Source organism: Vipera berus (genome assembly GCF_964194415.1).
Source record: "Vipera berus genome assembly, chromosome: 1".
Lineage (NCBI taxonomy): Eukaryota > Metazoa > Chordata > Lepidosauria > Squamata > Viperidae > Vipera > Vipera berus.
The window spans coordinates 334,937,772-334,962,550 of NC_138202.1; the positions used below are offsets into that span (position 1 = coordinate 334,937,772).

Genomic DNA, 24,779 nt, shown 5'->3' on the forward strand with positions numbered 1-24,779 from the left:
GATGAGTCATAAGCAGCCCAAGGGGGGGGGGGAACAGTTTTACCATTCATCAGCTGGAAAAGAAATTAAGGTGCAAGAGAAAAACGGCAAACTGCTCATACTTGTTCGCAGAGTTTTTTTTAACACAGGAGGCTGCCCCACGTAGTTCATGACAAAAGCAGATGTACCCAGCACATGTTCACAGTTTGTTTCCCTTGTGCTATTCACTGAGTGCCAAAGATAAGAGATCTGAGCACATGGGGCAGAACAGAACATTAGCTGTTGATACAAAAATTAATACATTTTCCATGCTATATGGAATTTAAATGCCATTCCCAATCAACAATTCTGGGTGGTTTAAATCCAAGTCTGTAGCTTTTTTTGAACCAAGAAAGGAACCAGCAAAACGTTACCTACTGCAGAGGTCCTCAATCTTTTGGGCACCAGGGACCGGTTCTGTGGAGAGAGGTTTTTTCACGGACCAGGGGGGAATGGTTTTGCATACTGCCTGCATCCTACGGATGGGACTTTACTTGTTTGCACGGACAGGTTTCTGGCATACCACGGACCGGTGCCGGTCCATGGACCGGGGGTTGGGGACCTCTGACCTACTGTATAGTCCTACAACTGCAATTGTGCATGGAAAAGTTGAAGCTGTACTATGCGCTAAAACATGTTCTTTTAAATGATGCTTTGTGGTATAAACCAGGGCTTCTCAAACCCTGGGCTGTGGTCCACTACCAAGCTGTGGCCTATTTGCAACCAGGGGTGCGAGTGGTGGGCTGGCATGCACCTATGTGTGTACAGCTAAGTTTGTGTGAGTGGTGGGCTGCCGCATGTGCACACACGTGCTGCCTAACTTGTACAAGTCAAGCTGTATGTGTATACGTGTGCGCACTAGCCCACCACTTGCATAAATTGAGCAATGCGCACGTGTGAGCACTGGCTTGCTGCTTGTGTGGCCTGGTTCCCCTCTCTCCACCTGCTCAGCTGCCAAACTGCAAAGGTTGGGGATCACTGGTATAAACTGCAACTGTTGGAGCTCACTCATTTTAAGATATAAGCCACAATTCACCTGATGTGCTAAACCAAAGCCAAAGAAAATCTATTAAGACTTTATGTCTTTGACTTGGTTTAGCATGTCAGGTGACTTGTGGCTTATATCTTGGACACTACCAGGATGGTCATATATTTCTATTTTAAAAGAATGTACAATCTCTAAGGTCAAGGAAAAACATGAAGTCCAAAAACATTCAGTGCTTTGCTGCCCAAACGCTTATTTATCACAGGAAAGAAACAACAAGTTTTAGAAGACTCAAAGAGATATTCTCAGCCACTGTCTAGAGATTATGCTCATAGGGTGCACAGTGGGATTCCCCCTCCCCCCAGCAGCCCATTTCCACACTACTCCTTTTTGTTGTATTAGCTTTTCCTGCCAAACCATATTTTCTTTGGTTTGGGAGAGCCTTTCTGCTAATGGATGGACGGACAGATGGACAGGCATAGGGCTGAGTCCCTTTACATTATTTCTTTCCAAGATTTCATTGTGCCGGAAACAATAAAAATGTAGACTATTAAACTGTTCAGAGTTTAACTGAGTGCAATTTGTTTGCAATTAAAGTTATTATTTCAGGCATTTATGGATTGCTGAATAAAGCTCTTGTAAATATTTTTTCAAGGCACTGCTGCCGAACCACCTTGTATCCTGCCTCTGCTAATCTAAGAGTGAAAAAGGTAAAAGGATCTTTTTTGTAGAATTATTCCTTCTGCAAAAATGGCAAGTTTTTAAGGGGATGTTTGTCAGTTTCCCAAGTCTTTAAGAGATTTTAAGAGATTTTCCCTGCATGTACAATAATGGGAAAAATACCTTTCCTCTCCTCATCCCTTTTATTTATTTTTGGAGGTCTATAGCTTAAGGCCTACGAAGTATTGTTGTAGCATTGTTGTATGGAGATACTTCTTTGTGTTCTAGACTTACTGAAAAAGTAGTTATGCCTCCATGAGTTAAGTACTTATGATGGGGATAGGGCAGTGGTGAGATTCAAATATGTAAGCAACCGGTTCTCTGTGTGGATGCTCCTTCTGGAAGTCCATTCTGGGCCTGGGCAACAAAAAAAGTAGCTACCGGTTCTGCCAAAGTGGTGTGAACTGGCTGAATCCCACCACTGGGATAGGGGTGGAAATGACAGAGGTAACCATTACTAATTATGGTGTGGAAAAACAGGATGAAGTGAAATTCCTTTTTTCTCTTGCATAATACTACAAATTTCAACACTATATTTACTATTTGTTTATATTGTAGATGATCTTGTCTCAGTTTATCCTCATAATTTTTTAACTTATTGTAATTGGGTTTTTAATCAGAGTTATAGGGGTTTTAGATTTTAATTAAGGAAAATTTAATCTATTTTAATTGCTATTAATTTTTGTATTGTAATGTTGTTTTAATTGCCTTGTGAACCGCCCTGGGTCCTACGGGAGAAGGGCGGTATATAAGTTTAATAAATATAAATATAACAATCCTATGGCATTAATTAGTCGCAAGAGATAACATTAGGATTAAATAACTGAGCGGACCTCATGGCTAATTAGAAATCTGAACCTGGATTTTCCTAATCTTAGTTTAGAACTTGAACCACTCAACTTCATTTGTTATCCAGGTATGAAAATCTAGGTCATTTAATGACTAGGAATCATTGATGGTTAGGATCAGGGCTTTTTTTCTCATAGAACGCTCAGAACGGCGTTCCGGCACCTTTTTTTTTTTTTTTACAAAAAAAAGCTCCCTCTGAAAGCCTATTGCACTAGGTAAGTAAGAGAGGACAAGGAGTGGGAGGTGGGTTCTGCAGAGTCCATGTGCACTCCTTCCTTGTGCTCACCCGTGTCAGCCAGGCTGGTGGCCAACCTGGTGCTGGACCTGTGCCACCGTCGCCTCACCCTGCATGCCTAAGTGGCTGCCCTGCATCGCCTGGCCCGCCTTGCCTCCACTGCCCACACCGCACAGCCCCACCATATAGAGCGGGCCCTGCTGCTCTCACAGCACCAGCCATGCTGGCTCTGGCCCTGGGGGGAAGCCCACCACCAATACCCCTCGCACCCATGACTGCAGCAGCACCGCCGCCCCCCCCCGCCTCCTGCGCCCACCAAGATGAGAGTTCCAGCACCTTTTTTTTTTAGAAAAAAAACACTGGTTAGGATACTAAACAAAAGAAAGAAAAACTTTTTCACAACTTCACAGTTAACTATGGAATCTGCTTTCAAAAGATCTAGTAATAGATTACTAGATTACTAGTAATCTAGTAGGAGATTACTCTCTAGGAGATTACTTTAAACCTTTAAACAAAATCATGAAGGTCACTAATTAGGTTACTAATGGCTACATTTTTTTGCAATATATCTTCCTTGTTCCCTCCTCATATCATGGTCAGCTCATCTCTTAATACCAGTTTTGGGAATGCGAATATTGCATTCATGTTCTTCTTACTATAAAAAGAGAATGCTGGACTAGAAAGGTCCTTAGACTGATTCATTATGGTTCTTCTTTGATAAAGCTAGATACATATATCTAAATTTCATGAGGATTTCATGCGGGACTTTCTATTGCTAGCAAACATCATGGGTACATCTATTGAGATTTCTAAATTCTGAAGAGAGAATTTCAAAAGCAACTTTTTGTTTACAGTATAATAATAAATTGTACACATAAGCAACACATAATTCACAACACTGTTCCAGAACTTCTACTGTAAACAATTAACATCAATAGGGCCAAAATTAGAGGAAACTAGAGAAACAGAACGCATATCCCTTCAAGTGCCGCAGATTCAGCAGGGGAGTTTATAACATGATCAGATTAATAGCTGGCATAAATCAACTGCTCACCAAAATTAATGAGGTTTTTAACACAGCCAGCATTTCAAGACTACATTAGGCAATAAAAAGCACACGTGTGTTGTCACAATACAAGAAAAATGAGGTGACCTGGGGGGAAAATGGAAGGGGGGTGGTGTCATGAATCAACCATGCTGTCAAAACAGCATTGAAAAAAGTAATAGAAGTGGAAAATGCACACTTGGGATTCCTCTTTCTGCTGCTTTGTCGTGTATTAACTACAAACTATCCTTTTTCTTAGACTTGTCTTCATTTTAATATAACGAAATTTCATTTGATCGGATGTTAATGGAAAGACTTTACATGAAGCAAAGCAAAGCAAATCTCCACTGTGATTTATACTACTTGCATAAAAAAGTAATTACCTGAATGATACAAATATGTCATTTACATTTTCATTGATATAATATCAACATTATGCAAATGTCAGAAATGAATGTAAATTTATTTATGTAAAATTTACATGATGTCATCAGACAAATGATGTAAGTCCAATGATAACCTACTCTGGTTCCTCCTGCATTATATTCAATCAGTCTATTAAAATGAGGTTTTGCTGAAATAAAATAAAACACTTCAGGCATGGAACTATGTGACCTATTAAAATACAACTGCCAATTCAAATTCTCTAACCAATGTTCTAATTGTATCCTGGAGCTTGCTGGTGATGGTGGTGTGTGAAAATGGGACATGCCTGGTCGCTGCTGCCTCTTTGCCCCCAGTCCCACCCACTGCCACCGCCGAATAGCCCGAATACTGCCGCTGCTGAATGGTCCACGGTGGCAAGGGATATGAAAATGGGAAGCCCCCAGCCACTGCCGCTGTTCTGCCCACCCGCTCACTCACCCTCGCAGCTCTCCCTCCAGCCACCCGCAGTGAGTTGTCCCTGTGGCAAATTGGCTGTGTTAAGTTATCCAGAGGCAACTTGGTGATGGTGAGTTGGCAGAGGTGACTTGGTGGTGGCGAGCTGGTGGCAGTGAGCTGGCCACACCTAGTAGTCCTAGACCCCTTTGACTGCTTGGCCTTTAATACCTAGTAATATAATGCTACCTTTCAACATTGGGTATCCTGTTAAATTATTGTAATTATATTTATGAAATGCAGCTGGGTTCACATACTATACTGAGCCTTAAATATGCTTTGTTTGATTTGGTATGTTTTGCAAACCTAGAGAGTATTTCTAAATGATAGCTGATGGCATAGTATGTTATTTGTTCTTCTTTATTTGTCACCCACCTTGTGGTACAAGGTGACTCTTGTTTGATGGTTAATGGTACAGAGTATTGTTTGAACCCTGCCAATTAAGGTTTAGACCACAAAGACTTGACAAGCAACCAATGGCTTACCAAAATATGTGAATTAAATTATACCTTTATAGTATCAAGCTTTTAAAATTACCACTGGACATAGCAGCCAGTGTTGCAAAAATATTAGTTGTGAACAAAATAATAATTTGTCTAGCTGTAGTAAGTTTGATAAAATATTCCTTTAGCTTCTCTTGAACCTATGGTCCTGAGCAGTTGTATTAGTATTAAGGGAAATAGTATAATAATGTTATGAAAAATGCCCTTGATATACAGGAGCTACTATATCTCCAACCTATGCTCTCTTTCTTTCTTTCTTTTGCTAACGTGAACTCTGATTCAGCTCTGAACTTGCTAAGCATGGATTTCTGCATAGGTTACTTAGTTCACAGCTTTGTATTATCTCTTTGTCCACAGAATCATCAGTGCTTTGTCCAACATTTGACTTTTAAGAAATAATTACGAATATTTTTTGTGTCAAATAGTCAAGCATCTGATGAAAAGGCTTGGTAATAAAAGGATATTCAAAAGAAAGATCATGCTTTCATTGGTTGCTTTATTCCTTCTCCTTCTCCAGGCCCTGATGTCTCATGAGTCCAAGGGAGCAATAATCAGAGAGAAATAAAAAAGTAAATTCTTACCACAAACTGGTTGATGTCTCTCTCAAGTCCCATGTTGGGGAGATCTGGCATCATATGTGCTACCACCTTGAACCCAGCATCTTTGGCTAAGTGGAACGATTCACACACAGCCTTTACTGTATGGCCCCTGGAGTAAGGAAATTGTTGAGAAACTTACATATACATATTCAAAAATTATATTCCCCATGATGAAAACCTCTTGAGTAAGCATTTTAGAGTATCTGTATCCAAAACCCTTTACCTTCTAAATATTATGAAAACTAATAAAATCTATAAATAACATTAAAAAAATCAACATAACCACAAAATTAATAAGCATGGCAATAAAAAAGGACAGAGAAAGGTCTGGAAACTACGTTCTAGATAAAATAACTCTAAACATGTGGAGCATATTGGTTAAAGTCTTTATGTCCCATTATCAAAAAAGTAATTCAAATGTTAATAAACATATAAAAATTAATTGCTACAATTCTGGTATAGTTTTTTTTTTCCTTCTAGTGTCACACAATTTTTTTAGACAAACCCTGTGCCCATAATTTTTGATTCCAACAGATTTCAAATACTAAAGCTACAATCAAGAAGAACATATGTATCATTAATATAAACAAGCCTGTCACTCTCAACAAAAGCTAGACAGAACCATGTTCAAATGAAACATTGATGGAATGTATATTTAATAACATTCTTTCAAGAAACCTCATTTTCTACCCATATTCTATTACATGTTGCTATATCTGTTAATTTTTCTAACTTCAACTGAGTTAATGTAGGGATCAAGGAGACGCCGCAGACCAGCTTTTACGACGGTAGCGGCAGCAACGAAGACGCGGGCGGTGAGACAGCTTCTCTGGGCCCCGGTGGACCGTCCTCCGAGGGGCCTTGACAGAGGCGCTAGCAGCAGCGGTGTGGCGTCTCCGGCCCGCCCCCTGAACCGATGCAGTCATCTTGAGTGGGGCTGGTGCCTTGTTCTTCCTCGACCACCTTGGGCTGCTCCTAGGCGGCGGTGCCTCTGAAACATCCACACCAAAGGAGACGCTGGGCAATGGAGGCGATGGCGGCGTGGGCCACAGCAGCAGCGAAAGCTTCTCCAGGCCCCGGCCGACCACTCTCACCAGGATCCTTCGACGCCGGCAAAAATGGACACGGCGTAGCGTCTCCGGCCTGCACTCTGAGCCGTTTGCAGCCGCCCCGAATGGGTGCCAACGACTTCTCTATGCCCTGTACGGCGGAAGCGGCGGCAACGAAGGCGAGGGCGGCGGTGACAGCCTCTCCGGGCCCCGGTCGACCGTTTTTGCCCAGGGGCCTCTGACAGCGGCGGTAGCGGCGGCGGCGAGGCATCTACGGCCCACACCCTGAGCCACCTCTTCGAGGCACCTTGAACGGAGACGGCAACAGCAGCGACATGACACCAGGGACTCCCATACCTCTGGGAGGCCACGCTCCGGATGGTCCCCAACCAATAGGGGCCTATGGAGCTGCGGCCGGGAACAACGCCCAGAGGATCAGGGAGGAAACTGTTTGGGCGGCTGAACCACCAAAGCTGACGCCAGTTAATGAATCCCTCCACCTTGCCTTCTGCCCACTCTCAACCATCCTTGCCCATTCTCTCCCCACAGGACATAACGGGCCTGGGTGCAAGCCACGGTGGCAGAGTGGCTTGGCCTTACACCTGCAACCCCATAGAGGTGAGAGCTCTATGGGGTATGCTTCACCCAGAGTACGTTCTGGACCACCTCCGGAAGCAGAGACACAACCCATCGTGAGAGGATGAGGAGTGGCCTGCTTCTGGGGGTTCGCCCGGCCAAGTGGCAGTGGCAGGGTGACGATCCAGAAACCCACCTACCCGACTCGACCCTCCTGCAAATTCACCATCCAGGGGACTGCCTTCCCGGAACCCCTTGTGACTATGCTCCTTCAATACTCCAGCACAGTACTGCACGCCCTCAGGGGTTCCCCCCTCTCCTGGGTGCGACCCGCCTGCACTACATCCAATCTCGATGACGGGCCCGACCACTGGGCCTCTGAGAGATGGCCGGGCAGGGTCAGGGGCCTCCAGCATAAGCCCAACAAAAGGCCCCTGATTAAGTTCTTAGTTAAGTTTTTTGTGGGGTTAGGGAGGGGGGTGGGAGAAGACTATGGTTGCGCCTTCCAGCCACCATAACGCATGCCAGGCCTACGACCATTCGCGACGGTGTACAACGAGGACCAGTCGCCGATAATACCCAGTGGTGTACTGACAAACAGCCCATTCCCAGGATGGTGGGGAACGGCAGAAGGTGCACAGACAGAGGGCCGTATCGTCACCGGGAGTGTCATCTCCGCTCTGTACAAGCGGTGAGACGCTCCGACCCTCTGTACTCCCCCGGAGGACCCGGGAGCGAAGGTGTGCAGCCTCCCATGCTAAGGCTGGTCTACCTGAATGCAAGGTCCGTAGCTAACAAAGCTCACCTCATTCGTGACCTAGTGGAGAGCGAGCATGCGGACCTGGCTTGCATCACGGAAACCTGGCTGGGCCCAGAGGGTGGTGTCCCTCTGGTTGACCTCTGCCCGCCAGGTTTCCAGGTGCTGCACCAGCCTCGGACCCATGGGAGGGGCAGGGGAGTGGCAGTTATCATCAGGGAATCCCTTAGCCCGCGAGAGACCACCGTCCCTCAGATGGTCGGGTGTGAGTCTCTCCTACTGAGATACGGCCCAGGGGCGCAGTTGGGCCTGCTGCTGGCGTACCTACCACCTAATCGTGCAGCGGCGGCCCTGCCCGAGCTACTCGATGTCCTCTCAGGGTTGGTGGTTGAATTCCCAAAACTCATGGTCTTGGGCGACTTTAACCTACCGTCCCTGGGAGGATCGTCCGAACTGGCTCGGGAGTTCATGGCTTCCATGGCGGCCATGGACCTGTCGCAAATAATTTCTGGACCGACTCATGAGAGAGGCCACACCCCAGACTTGGTGTTCTTGTCTGGACGGTGGCGTGATGATATCGGTGGGGGTGCCACGATTGTTACGCCCCTGTCATGGACCGATCACCACCTCCTGCGGCTAGACTTCCCCTTTGCCACCCCCCACCGTGGGTGCACGGTGCCAGTCAGATGGTACCGCCCTAGGCGCCTAATGGACCCTGATAAGTTCCAGGCAGCGCTTAGGGACACACATGCACTCCCTGCTCACAGCTCGGCGGATGCCTTAGTGGAAGCCTGGGAAAAGGCAGCCACGGAGGCTCTGGACCGAGTTGTACCCTTGCGGCCTCTGACCCGGCGCAGATCCCAGCGAGCCCCATGGTTCACCGCGGAGCTCCGGGAGATGAAGCGTCGGAGACGGGGCCTAGAGAGCCGTTGGAGATCCAGTCGATCCGAATCCGACCGATTGCGATTAAGAATCCTCACCAGGTCTTATCTCGCTGCGATAAGGGTGGCAAAATCCAACTACTTTTCCACCCTCATCGCGTCCGCAGATAATCGCCCGGCTGCCTTGTTCAGGGTGACTCGCTCCCTATTGAACCAAGAGGTGAGGGAAGAACCCTTGCAGGGTCGAGCCGAGGAATTCGGTCAATATCTGCTGGATAAAATTGCTCGGATTCGAACTGGCCTGGACTCCAACTGGGCTGAGCTGGAAGAACAAGACATGGACAGTCTTGTCGACGTCATCTGGGAGGAATTTGATCCTGTGACTCCTAAGGAAGTGGACAGGATTATGAGAAGGTTGAGCGCCTCCACATGCTTACTGGACCCGTGCCCTTCCTGGCTGGCCTATGCAGCTCGAGAGGGGACACGAGGCTGGTTCCTAGCGGTCATCTCTGCTTCTCTGAGTGAGGGTCACTTCCCCACCGCCTTGAAGGAGGCGGTGGTGAGACCTCTCCTCAAGAAGCCCACCTTGGACCCATCCTCTTTGAATAACTTTCGTCCTGTCTCCAATCTTCGCTTCCTTGCGAAGGTTGTTGAGAGCGTGGTGGCGCACCAACTTCCTCAGATCCTGGATGAAGCGGTTTATCTAGACCCGTACCAATCGGGTTTCAGGCCGGGCTACAGCACGGAGACGGCATTGGTCGCTCTGATGAATGATCTCTGGAGAGCCCGGGACAGGGGCCATTCCTCTGTCCTAGTCTTATTAGACCTCTCGGCGGCTTTCGATACCATCGACCATGGTATCTTGCTGCGACGCCTCAGGGGACTGGGAGTGGGAGGCACGGTTCTGCGTTGGTTCTCCTCCTTTCTCCAGGGTCGCTCGCAGTCGGTGCTGGCAGGGGGACAGAGGTCGACCCCGAGGCCTCTCGCTTGCGGAGTCCCTCAGGGGTCGGTCCTCTCGCCTCTCCTGTTCAACATCTACATGAAACCGCTGGGTGAGATCATTCGCAGCTTTGGAGTAGGGTACCATCAGTATGCTGATGACACCCAGCTTTTCATCTCAACTCCAAACAATATCAGTGATGCCCTCGACGTGATGTCCCGCTGCCTGAAAGCGGTCTGGGAATGGATGGGGAGGAACAGGCTTCAACTGAACCCAGACAAGACTGAATGGCTGTACGTACCGGCAAGCCAGGATATTCAGAACGTCCCATCCCTTAACATCGGGGACAAGTTACTACCCCCTGTTGATAGGGCCCGCAACCTGGGTGTCCTCCTAGACTCGCAGCTCTCCCTGGAAGATCACATAGGAGCTGTGACCAAGGGGGCCTTCTCCCGGGTTCGACTAGTTCGCCAACTACGGCCTTATCTGGACCTGGATGCCTTACGTACAGTCACCCATGCCCTTGTGACCTCTCGCCTAGACTACTGTAACGCTCTCTACATGGGGCTGCCCTTGAGATCCACTCGGAAGCTTCAACTGGTGCAAAGTGCAGCGGCACGGACACTCTTGGGAGCCTCCCGATACTCCCATATCACACCTCTCCTCCGTGCGCTGCACTGGCTTCCGGTTGCCTTCCGTGTGAAGTTCAAGGTGCTAACAATGACATACAAAGCCCTACATGGCATGGGTCCGGACTACCTACGGGAGCACCTTCTGCCAATGTCAGCACCCCACCGTCCTGTGCGCTCCCACAGAGAGGGCCTCCTCAGGGTGCCACCGCTCAAGGAATGTCGGCTGGTGGCCCCCAGGGGGAGGGCATTCTCAGTGGGTGAGCCAGCCCTCTGGAATAGCTTACCAACCGAAATCCGGATGGCCCCCGACCTCCGCACCTTCCGGCGCGACTTAAAAACCTTCCTGTTCCAGCAGTCCGGCCTGGCCTGATAGCTTTAATTGGGGTCCCAGTTTGTTTTTACTATTGTTTTTTATTGTTCAATCTGTATACCTACCTTACTCTGTACACCGCCCCGAGTCCCTCGGGAGAAGGGCGGTTTATAAAAACAAACAAACAAACAAACAAATAAATAAATAAATAAATAAATAAATAAATAAAAATCAGACTGGATATTATATTTATTTGAATACGGAAGGTCTACCTTCCATACTGTAATATCCTCTATGTTCAAGTATTCATATATCTGTGAAAGACAAAAGGACTTTTAAAAGCAGCTACCTGAGATAAGCATGAAAATATCTTCACCTTCTTTGCAGCTGAAAGAACTCCTTGGAGGAAGGGTAATAAATTACATACTTGGGATTATTGGGGCAAGAGTGCTAAATACACATAAGCAAATCCACAATATAGGAGGCAAATATTGGATAGGAAAATAAAGCATTCTGTTGGCAGAACTGATATGCAGTTCCGTTGATGAAGCATTGTGCTTAATCCAATTAATCATGATGATATGGAACTGCATATCAGTTCTGCCAACAGAATTTATTCTCCCTTCGGCCTCCAGAATTATAGAACCTTGTATAGAATCTTCTAAATTGCATCTAGGTTGTTCATGATGGGGAAAACAGATGAAGGAGACTCCTACTGCACAGGCAGAAACTCATGAGCACTATGCTGGATGATTTGTTGCAATCACCAATTTCAAGAGTTTTAATGAAGGCTATGAATCTCTCATTCTGTTCCTTCCCAAATGTTTTATTAATTCCCTTTACTTTGTAGGATCTTCCTTTATATATTTTATATACATTGTTTACAATATTGCCACACAATAAAATTTCAAAAATTATACTTCTATCTCTATTTCTATCACAAGCAAAGAACTATCTCGTCCTGCTAAGGCAAGACCCTGCTACTTGTGCCAGCAGAGAAGGCCTGTTGCAGATTCTGTCAGTCAAGAAACTCCGACTGGCAGGATCCAGAATTGCCTTCTCTGCTGTATTGCCGGCCTTCTGGAACATCCTGCTCCTCCTTGTGGATTGAGGTTTGCTCTCACCCTCCTATCCTTCTGCAAGGGCCTGAAGACCTGACTCTACTGGTTGACCTGGGGACCCAATATGGGAGTACCACATTGGAGGTGGCTACTGGACTAATTAGCTGACCCTCCACCTCCCCTCTGCACTTTCTTCTCCCCCTCTTGTTCAATTGCTTTGCTATTGTTATGTTTACATTTTTAAAATTATTTTTTCCTTTTTCCATTTTACTCTTGTAAGTCACCCAGAATAGCCCCAATAAACTTAACAACTACAGTAAATGTATATATGTGTATATGTATAAATCTAAATGTATTTTAGATGCCTAGTGATGAGAAAAAAAGTAGTGAGCCATTTAGACTGTTATTTACACTGTGAACTAAGCTTTATCTAAGCCCTATTAATACATAAAGAGATTCTGATTAAACAATAAGTATCAATGTTTAACAACAAACAATAAGTATGAAGGTGTGAGCCTAAATGGACTCCAGAAGATGGTAGAGGACAGGAAGGCCTGGAGGAATGTTGTCCATGGGGTCGCAATGGGTCGAACACGACTTTGCAACTAACAACAATGACGTTTAACTAAATAATGATGATGATGATAACTTTATTGTCACTTTGAATGTACACCAATCGGCATACATCAAAATGAAATTTCGTTGCATACAGCTCTCAAAGGGTCACCACCTCCGATATATACTTCTTGTTCATGGCCCGCTCAAATTTCACATTGTCCATTTTAGTCTCTAGGGAGTGAACGATGGCACACAGGACAGATGGAAATGGGGCTCCATGTGGATTAGCCCTCAAATTTGCTTGTATTCTGACAACAATGTATGGTATCACAACTTTATTGAACGCACTAAACAGAAATTCACTGTGTTTTATTTTCTTCAAGTATAACATTTCTCATTAATACCAAAAATACAATTTAAGCGGGGTTCATCTGTCTATACAGCATTGTTCTAATAATAGTCTAATAAATAATCTAAGTAGTATTTGAAATAATTGAGATGGGTCGCAATGTTTCTTCTAGAGAGAAGTGATTTCTTCCTTCTTCTTTCATAAAGGCTACTCTTGTTCAGTGTGAAAACACCAGGCAATGCAAAAGTAGCCTGAAGATCCTTTACTGCAATAATAGGGTCCTGTGATCTCCTGGAGAAGTGTATGCCTTGCTTTGGTGATGATTTTTTTTATTGGACAACCACTCTTGGGAAGAGTAACAAAGGGGGTTGCCTTGAATTGATAGAAGTCAGTCTGTAGCAATGGTTGTGTAGCTCCTTCAGCCCTTTTGTGATATCTGTAGAAAACTGGTAAGTGCATGACCCGTATCATTAAGAGCAACTCCCACAGTGGAGTTGTGTATGTGTATGTGTATATGTGTGATCTCAGGGATGGGTCCCCAAGCTTATGCCACATTGTTATCTCATTGAGTGGAAGTCAACTTCATTCCCTAAAAAAACTGATAGTTCAAGGGCTTCATTATTCTATTTCCAACAAAGACAGTGGATGTTACCTCAATGTGTTTAATAGATATGATGCAGTGCACAATTTTGATTGTTGTTGATTTAAGAAGAATCTTTTTCTTTTGAAAATAATGTGATTATGCTCTGGTTACACAATAAGTCAAAGAACAGTAGGATTTCAAACAGTTCTAAAGAGTTCACAAATGTTATCTTTTCTTCTTGATCTGCATTTGATCCTTCCATTAGAATACTGTATGATGATTAAACAGCAGTATTAATAAAGAGGAACAGAGTAAATTGCTTCATAATTTTTTAAAAAAATTATCACTGGAAAAATCCAAGCTGTAGTCATGATCTCAAGTTTAGAGGAAAATTAACTGAGGCAATCTTGTCTACATACAAGTACACAAGGGCACCATCCAACCTGACTCCCAGGTATACAGAGAAACATGTTAAGAATTTCTCTTGAATACACTTTATGAGACAGAGGAAAAAAATAACTTAGAGCAATAGATGAACATTACAATACTAGACAGCTCCCAAAAGAAGTAGGGTCCTAACGATAAATAGAGTTTAATTCCCTAGCACGGATTCTCTTATTGGTTGAGATGACTGAAGATTTGTGTATATTTTCTATTGCAGTGGTGCTGATAGAAATTAATAATCTTGTTCCTTTATTTTACCAATATCTCACTAAATCTCTAAAGACTGAACCAAAACTTAATTGTAACATACTTGATTCAGAAATGGGCATGCAATCACTCATTCCATTTTTATTAGTACAATTATTCTAATTAATATAAAGATCCTGCTCCCTCCACTGAATCCTTTCCTGAACATTCCATTGGTTCTCATGCACTGTACTTAATGATGCACTGCTCTTGTTGCATTTAGCAACCAATATTGGACTCAGTATTTGTGCTAATCAAGTCAAGTCTATTCTCTTTATCATACTCTTTCACTAAATCAGCAAATGCGCAAAAAATCTTTCTCAAATTCATACCCTTTTTATTCCACCTTTATTGTTTGTATAGAAAAGTCAAGTCATACTTAATATTCTTTCCTCTTCTATTTTCTCCATAACAATCAGCCTGTGAGGTGAGGTGGGCTGAGAGAGAGAGAGAGAGTGATTGGTCGAAAGTTACCCAGCCCACTTTCATGCCTAAGGCAGGGCTAAGCAAAAATCTGATCTGCGCATTCCTTACCTGGCTTACAGCTGTTTGCTAAATTGTCATTTCCTGTATTATTTCAATCAGTATTCTGCCATACTTTTCCAGATATGCTTGACAATCTACCCCCACCCCACCCCTACGATATTTCTGCATTCAATTGTTACCTTCCCTTTTTTTTACATAGGAATAATGACATGCTAGGGATGCGGTGGCTCAGTGGGTTAGGACGCTGAGCTTGTCGATCAGGTGGTCAGCAGTTTGGCGGGTCGAATCCCGAATGCCGCGTAACAGAGTGAGCGCGTCTGTTACTCGTCCCAGCTTCTGCCAACCTAGCAGTTCGAAAGCATGTAAAAATGCAAGTAGAAAAATAGGGACCACTACGGTGGGAAGGTAACAGCATTCCGTGCACCTTTGGTGTCTAGTCATGCCGGCGCCACATGACCACGGAGATGTCCTCGGACAAATGCTGGCTCTTCGGTTTTGAAACGGAGATGAGCACCGGCCCCTAGAGTTGGAAAGGACTAGCACACATGTGCGGGGGAACCTTTACCTTTAAATGACATGCTTACAATACTGAAATGTTACCACAGTTAGTCCATACCTAACTATGGTAACATTTCAATATTCCGATAGCATTAATGCTTCTCTTTCATTACTTTTTGAAGGCAAAACTAATGTTTTTTGGCATTTCAACAGCACTCTGATATATTGCCATCACTTCCATACAGTTCTGTAAAATATATTCATTACAGCATTTTTTAAAGTTCACTTTTATCGCAAATAATTTATTTTATTTTATTTTATTCACTTTTATTCCTAATTCTATTAGATCTTCTGGAGGTTCCAAAGACCAAGGTAAGTCAAGTTCATTCAGGTCAGGAACGAATGCACTGCAGAAGCCTCTGAAACTGTATTTTACTGTTGTTGGATACAATAGTAGAATTTTGAAAGCCTGACAGAGTCAGTCAGTCAGTCCATCCATCCAACAATCAGTCATTTATATTTTGCATTTCTTAGCTACCCATCTCACTCAGAAAGGGGCTTTGAGCAGTCTTCCTCTTACTCCTCTTTAAATTATACAAGATGGAGTTATTCTGATTCTCTTTCTCATGCTCCCTCCTTCCCCAAGGCTAAGCAGACATTTACTTTCTCCTTTATTATCCCTTAATGATACTGCTAATGGTTCTTACATTCCTGTCGCCAACATTATCTCTGCAATCATCTACAGGCTCCTTGCTTAAGTCCATTTTACTCAGCCAGAAAACAATTCCACGCCAGTGAATTTTTTAGTATTGCTGTCTTTTGAGCCTTTTACCTTTTAATAGAAAGCTGACCTACCTAAGAAATGTTTATGATTCCATATTGCAAGGAAGAAAGTGAAAAGTGAAGGTGAAACATTTTAAAAGTGAAAAGTTAGTACCAGGTAAGAATGCTTGAATGGACCTCTTCAAGGCTAATTCACATACTGCATTGTTATATTCTTAAATGCTTACAGATATGAATGCAAAATGAGATGATAAAAGTGTGAAGTTACAGATAATGGTAACTGGAATGTAGCAATTGGCAGCCACTTTTTTGTTGAATATTCAGCATCAAATTTTGTTTCTGCAAGTACCAGCTAGGGTAAATGCATATACAATACAGACATTTGGCATTATATATTAATATACATATATTTACATAAATTAAAAATAAAAAGATATAACTATATCAGATTTCTTGAAAATATCTGTAATAAAACTCACATTTCTACAATATAACTCTCATATTTCTGCTATCATGTGTGTAAACATTATATGCAAGTTGGTGCATTTTTGTTATTTATTTTGCTTGCACACTGCCTCTTTCCAAAGGCTCTAGGAGGCTAACAATGTCACCATATAAAATAATACTCCCAGAAAACCCTCAGTACATATAAAAATAAAACGATCAAGAAAGATAAAGCCCCCAAAATACAAATGCCATACACCCATAACCCTGCCTTCCAATTACAGCACACCCTCCTCCCATGTACGGTGGAATATGTAGGTATATCAGAGTTTTCCTAAAGCCAAAGAAGGACTAAGTTGAATAAATCTCTGCTCAAAGGGAATTCCAAAAAGCAGGGCAACATTTGCTCAAGCACACTTTCTTGGGTACAGAGTGTAAAGAAATTGCTGTTGATTTCTTCACTCAATTTCCAAGCCTTTCCTGCATCCCAGGAGAGCATCTGACACATGGAAAGCCAATCTTTTGTGGTTTACTAAAATAATTTTTTTTTTGCCCATAAAATCTCTCGTGAGAGCTTTAGTCCTGGAATTTGGGCAAATGTGCAGCAGAATTGGTTTAATTTAGAATTACTTACGATGACTAAGACTTTCTACAATCATAGTGTGGTATAAATCTGAACTTCTTTCAACTCTGGATCCCAGGCCCTAATATTCATAAGCCTATCAAGTCCAGGAAAGTGACTCATCTCAAAGGTAAACTTTGATGTACTTTCTTAAACATACAGTCAATTCTACATATGAACCCCTTAAAACTGGTTCATCCCAAAATTATCAAATCAGGATGATTCTTTTTCATTAACTTGGAGAAAAACCAGCAAACATTTTGTTTACTACTATGATTTATTTAAATTTATTGGCCACCCAATTCCAGTGGACCAGTTGTACTCAGCTGTACTTTTGTTGTACATACAGAAAGGGGATAGGAAATTAACATATTGCCAGTATCAAAAAATACTACTGGATTAAGGCTACAGACTGATATAGACTTGAATGCTGCTCTCAGAATGTCTAATTCTGTTAGTATCTAGCAAGCTGGAGCATGTCTTATCATTTAAGCATTTAAGTGAACTTCTCTGGAGTCAGAAGGGTAAGCAGGGCTGAGTTTGGTTAGTGTTTACATGGGAGACCTCCAGGAATACCAACGCTGTCAATTAGACCAGGATAAAACATTCCAGAAACAAGCAATGACAAACCTTTTCTGTTCCACGGCCAAGAAAACCTCATGGATATTTGAAATACCAGGACTTGAATTCATATGGAAAGAAAATAATTGGTACACTAGAGGACATAATCTCTGGCCTAGTGCTGCCAAACGGCACAAATGACTTGTAAACTATTTGCCGATATTCTTTTTTTTTTGTCTATTGCCAATTAGATTTGCTCTCTGGCCAAAAGATTATCATTATAAGGGAGCAGAGAAGGTATTTTTCTCCTTGCCCATTTATTTCAAACCATGGTAAGCCTTGATGACTTTCATATATGCCAAGCCATAGGGTAGACACCAAACTAAGAGGCCCTAAATGTGTTCCTGCTGTGAAGATGTTGTGACAATTTGATCATTTTGCCTGCATCTTATATATTAAAACCCAACTCTGCAAGATGGTGTTTTAAAGTGGAGTAACTCAAGAAGCAATCAGTTACCTTAAATTGTGAGATGAATTATTATAGAATAACAGAGTTGGATGGGACCCTGAAGGTCTTCTAGTCCAACCCCCCCCCCCGCTCAGGCAGGAAGTCCTATACCATTTCAGACAAATGGTTGTCCAATTTTATAGTTCACAGATTGTCAAAGGAGTAAATAAAAAACTCCTTATCAGAGGTCGATGAACCGTGGTTCATTTGACGCATGGTGCTTCCAGGTAAAAGAAAGAAAACCCGAAACATATTCTACTGTAAAAACTTTAATCAGAAAATGAAAACACTCTTAACTGACTACATGCTCAGCACAGAGAGAAAGAAAAAGAAACCTTTGTTTGGACATGCGCACACAATAGTAGAACCAGACATGAAACCAAAACATGGTTGAACATGTGACACTCACCATGGTTACAATGATAAGATAACAGCACATCTGGCAAAGAGCAGACTGCAACGTGCATTACTGACAAACACATAAAAACGCAGTGACACAGATTACATTTTATGAGTTGATGCTCACACATGATGACTGTGAGTGGCATGGCTATTTACAAATCACTTGTTTGCTACTTGCTTCCCCATCATTCCCTTCAATGCCCTAAAGATAATACCTACCATCTCAATTTAAGGGCTAGGCACATTCCACATATAACACTGAGCTCCAAGCAATCACCATTTTTCACAGACTGTCAGATATATGCCTCTCGAATACCTTCTTAGAAGTAAAGGTCAGGGTAAGGTGACTTATATTTTGTGGTGCAGTACACTGGCTTCCCACTTATTTTAAATTTTAAAAAGAAGAGCGAAAATTAAAGCAGCCTGCTGGTCAAGAGAATCTGATAGGCATGCTTGGCTATCCTGCCTACATAATGCAAAATTGCAGTCAGGAATTTTGGAAGCAGGAAACACTGAAAATATAGGCATCTTTCCATGGAAGCTTCTGTCAGAGTCTCATTTCTAAATTTGTATAATTTTCCTCTAAAAACTTCTAACTCCTTTCTTCTCTTTGGCCCCCAGGTCTTACCTGTTAGTATCTCTGGCCACATCTTCATAAATGCTTTGTACTCCAATTTCCAGCCTTGTGCATCCATAAGACAACATGTCACTCAAATGCCGTTTTAGGCAATAATCTGGCCTGGTCTCTATAGTAATCCCAATGCACTTTGTAAGGCTTCGCTCAGAGTACCTGTAGAAAGGAGTAGTAGGGAAAGTGAAGTGAAAAAGAGTTGCAAATGAGGTGGGTTAAATTTAACCAAGATCATCCATGCTATGGTCTACAGGTTACATCCATCTAAGACAGCTTACCTCATTACAGTCACTGGCTTCAGAGAATATCTTAGTGCATTCAGTCCCTAAATCTCTGTAGTCTGCTACTAAAATATTCTGTAAACTAGAATCATTTGCTAAAGGATGGTCTGGAGCTGATCTCACTTGTGCTTATTCCCTGCATTGAAAAACTATGCTGCCTCATGTAATAGCTTTGGAGAAAAAGGACATTTGCTTGAATGTTTCTCTTTTCAGGACACTATTTGCTTCCAACATGTTTCAACATGAACTACTAGTATAAAGAAGTGTTAATTTTACTTCCAGTATTAGGGGTAAAAAAGCAGTCTTTTTCCTTGTATGAAAAGAAGCAGAGTACAACTTCAGTGGGTTTCTGGTATTCACAAATGCAAGATTTTTTCACAACTCTATGATAGACAAACCAAAATGTGAACTGTTTGAAAAATGTTCCTGAAGCTCACCTTAGAATAGCCCACTATGCTTCAAAGAACTGCGCCTTGACTTCAGTGCATGCGTGTGCATATTGTCTTACTATTTAATGGGACTGATTTACAGATACACAGATATTTACAGATATACTGATGAGCCACCTCATTCAAGCCTAGAACAAATTAAGAACTGTCTACCCCAAATGAAAACTTGTGAGTCTCAGTAGTTAAATGTTTTCAGATTGCATGTTATGGAAGTGCTGATCTGAAATATCTCAATCAGAAAAAGCAATCAATAGTAGTGTGTATTTCTAAACATCCTTTATTTTTCAGTTAAAGTTATCATTATTTTACACTAGCTTTTGGGAGCAATATTGCTTTATTAAACATGTTCTTTTGCTGCTGTTTCTGCTGGTGTGAGAGTTGTGCCACAGACTACTATGTGGCAAGGTATCAACAAAGGCCTTGGAAAAGATATTCAGATGCTGTGGTATGTCTGCCCTTACAAAGATCACAACTGTACAGGCAGTGCTTTTCCCTGTGATGAAAATGCTAAAGTTTGAGTTTAAACACAAAGTATAGAAGTATAGAAAAAGCAATGATGCTTCTGAACTCGAGAATACAATAACAATTAAAACAAATAAATGGATCACAGAACAATAAATCAAGAGTTCTCACTTGAGATGCAAATGATCTGGTTCTATTATATTTTGGACACAGTATGTGAAGTCCATAATGCTGAGAAAGGTGGAAGGAAATAAAAGTAGTAGTTGACCAGCAGCAAGGTCAATATGGGATAGGTGGTGGTGGTAGTGATAGGTACTTAGTTGGAGGACCTAAAAAACTAGATTGACAACAGATGGTCCTCAAGAAGGTCTATCTAAGAACTGAGAATGGTATAATGGTACATGATCAAGCAGTTGATCAATTCCAGCAGATACATTTTTGCATTGTATTTTATTACTTCCATTGGATTTTAATCCCTTAATCCATTTGAATCTGCCTTGAGAAGAAAGAATAGTACTGTTCATCAGCCTTTCCCAAGTTACTGAACTCTGGATGCTGAAGGAGTCCATTGCTGATATCTTCTGGAAGCAAAATTTAGCTCCTGTTGGAGAAAATATAATTATACTTTCTAGAGAGCCTTCAGAAAACCCTCATGCTCTGGTCTGCCAACTTCCTCATAATTGCTGTGAAGCTTTTACTTTCAGCCACATCCCACGCTGCAAGGAAAAAAAGTAGTTTTCAGAAGCCTGTTTTCAATGAATGAACGGTGGAACACAAATTTTCCGCTGATGACTAATATATAGTGCACTGTTGCAAAACACAATTTGGCAAATAAAATCAAAGGTAATATATCTTGATTCTAAAGTAACCCTTCTACTTTGAAGTTGTAGAAAAAGCATTTTAAAGAGGAAGGACATAATTAAATATAAAAAGAGGTAGAAATTATGTTATTAACTATATTTCTTACTTACAGTCAGGGGATTATTTGCTCACTGCTAAAACGCTGCATTGCAGTAGCTACAGTTATTTGTCATAGCCATAGTATGCAGCAAGTTAAATCTAGAAATTAACTTATACAAATGTATTTCTTGAAATGTTCAAATACTACAACTAGATTAGATTGCAATATAACTTGGCATCATATTCATTCTGTAGTAAGGCAACATATATAACAATGTATAGATTAGTAAGCACTATATCCTATTAAGTCCAGACAAGTAATAGTTACTATGAAGAAAATGAAGGAGCTCATTAGAAGGTTCACAATGGAGGCAGGCCACCAGAATGGAACTTAGAAAAATATAGACAAAACAGAGTTGCATAATCCATAATTTACCCATACTACAAAGTGTATTCATAGACCAGAGGGGCAAACAAGGTAAGACAGCCAAGAAGTCAATTCATGTTCCTACCAGGGACCAGGAGGTGAAAAAGCAAGTGATGTAGTTTAGGAATCAGCTACAGTATGGGACATCATGATGGAATCAATCAAGCCATTTAGGTTCAAGAGGTCCAAGAATGACCAATGTTCCTTCCCGCACTGTATAGGGAATTTGATGCTGAAAGTTGCCAATTCACCCATACCTTTATCAAGCTACCTAGTGCTCAATGAACCTATTCTAAATAAGTAGCAGTTAAGGTGTATCCAATCTATACTGACTATCTCTACACTAAAACAGGTAAATGAATTACAACAATAACTTACAAAAAGGACAGCCAGTGATATTAGAGGGAGAAGGAATATTCTTCGCCCTTTCTGGAATTGTTTTGCTGATGTTTTAAATATGGTTTGTTGTTTTTATTTTATTTATTATATTTATAAGACTTTCCATCTCACAAGAAGCGACTCTGGGTGGCATACAGCAAAACAAGACATAAAACAATAAATGTAACAAACCTAGTCATATTAAACAAGTTAGAAAAAGAAGCGCACACAAGAGATCGTACAGGTTCCCTGAAACCTCCAAGCATGATGACAAAGCCAGATCTTGAGGGACTTCTGAAAAATAAGGGTGTATGGAGCTGACCTCATTTCCGGATGGAGAATGTTCCATAAACAGAGAAGGTCCACCTCCTCAAGCCTGCCAAGTGTAGTTCTCTGAGAGACAGGACACGCAGCATGGCTATCTTGCCAGATCTGATGGGGCAAACAAATGTAAAAGGGAAGAGATGGTCCTTCAAATAACCTAGCCCCATGCCACCAAGTGCTTTAAAGATAGAAACCAGCAACCTAAATGGCCTTGAATGGCTTAGAACAGGGGTGTCAAACTCAATTTCATTGAGGGCCGCATCAGCATTGTGGTTGCCCTCCGGGGGCCGGGTGGGTATGGCCAGGGTGGGCATGGCCTACTGTGTAGGCGTGGCTAGAGTGCGAATGGCCTACTGGGTGGGCGTGGCCAGCTCTACATCGTTCGCATCAAGGGGGGCTATGGGGGCCTGGGCAGGAGTGGGACAGATCTGAGGGTCTCTGGCAGAAGGAGGGTCTCTGGGCCAGGGCCAAGGCAGTGGGGGCCGTTCCCTCACTGTTTCCAGGATGGCTTCGCGGGCCACATGAAACCACTTTGTGGGCTGGATCTGGCCCCCGGGCCTTGTGTTTGACATGTCTGGCTTAGAAGGAGACAGGCAACCAATGCATCTCACAGAACGGAGAAGTAACATGTGCTGTTTTAGAAGCACACATACCTTCCTGTGCTGCTGCATTTTGCACCAGTGGAAACTTCCAGATATTCTTCCATGGCAGCCCCACATACAGCACATTGCAATAATCCACTCAGAAGGTGACTAGAGAATGAATGACTGTCAGCAGAGCCACAAGGTCCAGGAACCTGTGTAACTGGTGCACAAACATTTATCTCTATAATTGTTCATTTTGACTTTTAATCTTTCTGTACTCTAATCAATGTGAGTTCAGCAATGTATTATTGAGGCTGGATCCATATGGAGAGTTTGGAACTTGTAGGAGATAATTCAGGCATTGTGCTGTGGCCCATACATATGTATATATACATAATTTATAGGGCATCTGATTCCCTACAAGTCTGGGAGGTCCTATGCAACAAAGGACTTTATAGGTAAAATCAATATCTTAAATGGCATCTGGAAGCCAAACAGTAACTAGAGCAGCTTGCAGAACAATGGTGTCACATGGCCATAACAAGAAATGTCCATCACTGTACCATTGTATTCTGGAATACCTGTAGATTCTGAGCAGATTTCAAAAGCAGCCCCATAGAAAGCCTATTATGGCAATCAATTTGTGAGCTGACTAAGATGAATGACTAAAGTGCTTCTTGGTTCCAGGAACAAATGTATCTGGTGCAAAGGCACTCCTGACCACAGCTGCTACCTGCTCTTTGAGTGCAATGAACCCATACTGTAGGTGTAATGAGGTGCCATGAATCTATAAGGATTCTCCAAATAGCACATCAGTCTTGAATAAGGAACTGCAATCCCATCCAAGACGAAAGACTGGAGTTCCCAAAGCCAGGCCTCCAAAATATCCACAGCCACTCAATCTTTTCAGGATTGAACCCGAGTCTATTCCTTCCCATCAGACCTGCACGGTCTTCAGATACTAGACTAGGACCTTGACAGCATCATTTTGTTGATCTGGGATTGAGATGTATAATTGGATATCATTAGATAACTTTCTCATATTTTCTATAGTATAGTCTGAGTTCTTTCATAAGAATAGCCAACTCTGAACTGTAAGCAATTCTTCAAGGATTCCCCCCAGCCTCACACACACGCTAATAGGATTTTTGAATAAACTATAGCACATTAGAAATCTTATTGTAGTGACTGGGCTATCATTTAACTGCTCTTAGCAAACAGCTCTGCAGCTACCATCTGCTAGCAGAACAATTCTTGCTACTGAATTACTTACTGACAAATAATCCCTTCCCTTCCGGGGCACATTTTATTGCTTTTATTAATTATAGGAATGCTTTTGTGAATTCAGATTCATTACAACGTTTTATTGTATCTTAATATTTTTATACACTGAAGCTATCTTTAGGGTTATTTTAATAAGCACTTTAGAAATACTTTACAAATAAATAAAGTTCACTCCCTATAACTAATGTCAGAGGACATAAACATGTAGTTTAAAGGGATAGATCATGAAACACAGTCAGCATTTCAGCCAAAGCTGGATGAAACAGAACTTGTTTTATTCTGGTCTAAGCAAGCCAAACATTAAATGGCCTGAAATTGTTATTTTTGGATAGAAGAGAATCAGGAAAGAAGCCACAAAAGCTTATGTGGCAAGTAGGAAGAAAATTTCAAACTCAAACCTACATGGATGCATGCAAGATTTACAAAATAAAATTATTAATCACAAGTTGGATTTTTTTCTAAAAAAATGGAAAAGATATTGTCTTCATGTTTTTGTCTCGTGTCAAATGTGATTATTTGAGAGATATGAAATAAAT

General features: G+C 42.3%; 1 protein-coding gene across 3 annotated transcripts in view; it reads right to left on the reverse strand.

Annotated features, from left to right (window-relative positions):
• Positions 1-24,779, reverse strand: part of ELP3 (elongator acetyltransferase complex subunit 3) — a 189,001-nt gene that overhangs the window by 128,250 nt on the left and 35,972 nt on the right. For all 3 annotated transcript variants that reach the window (XM_081345107.1, XM_081345108.1, XM_081345109.1), the window contains exons 8-9: positions 19,152-19,313; positions 5,816-5,942 (exon numbers count right to left, since the gene is read on the reverse strand). In XM_081345107.1, the coding sequence (XP_081201233.1) occupies positions 5,816-5,942; positions 19,152-19,313 (289 nt within the window). The remainder of the gene's footprint in view (positions 1-5,815; positions 5,943-19,151; positions 19,314-24,779) is intronic.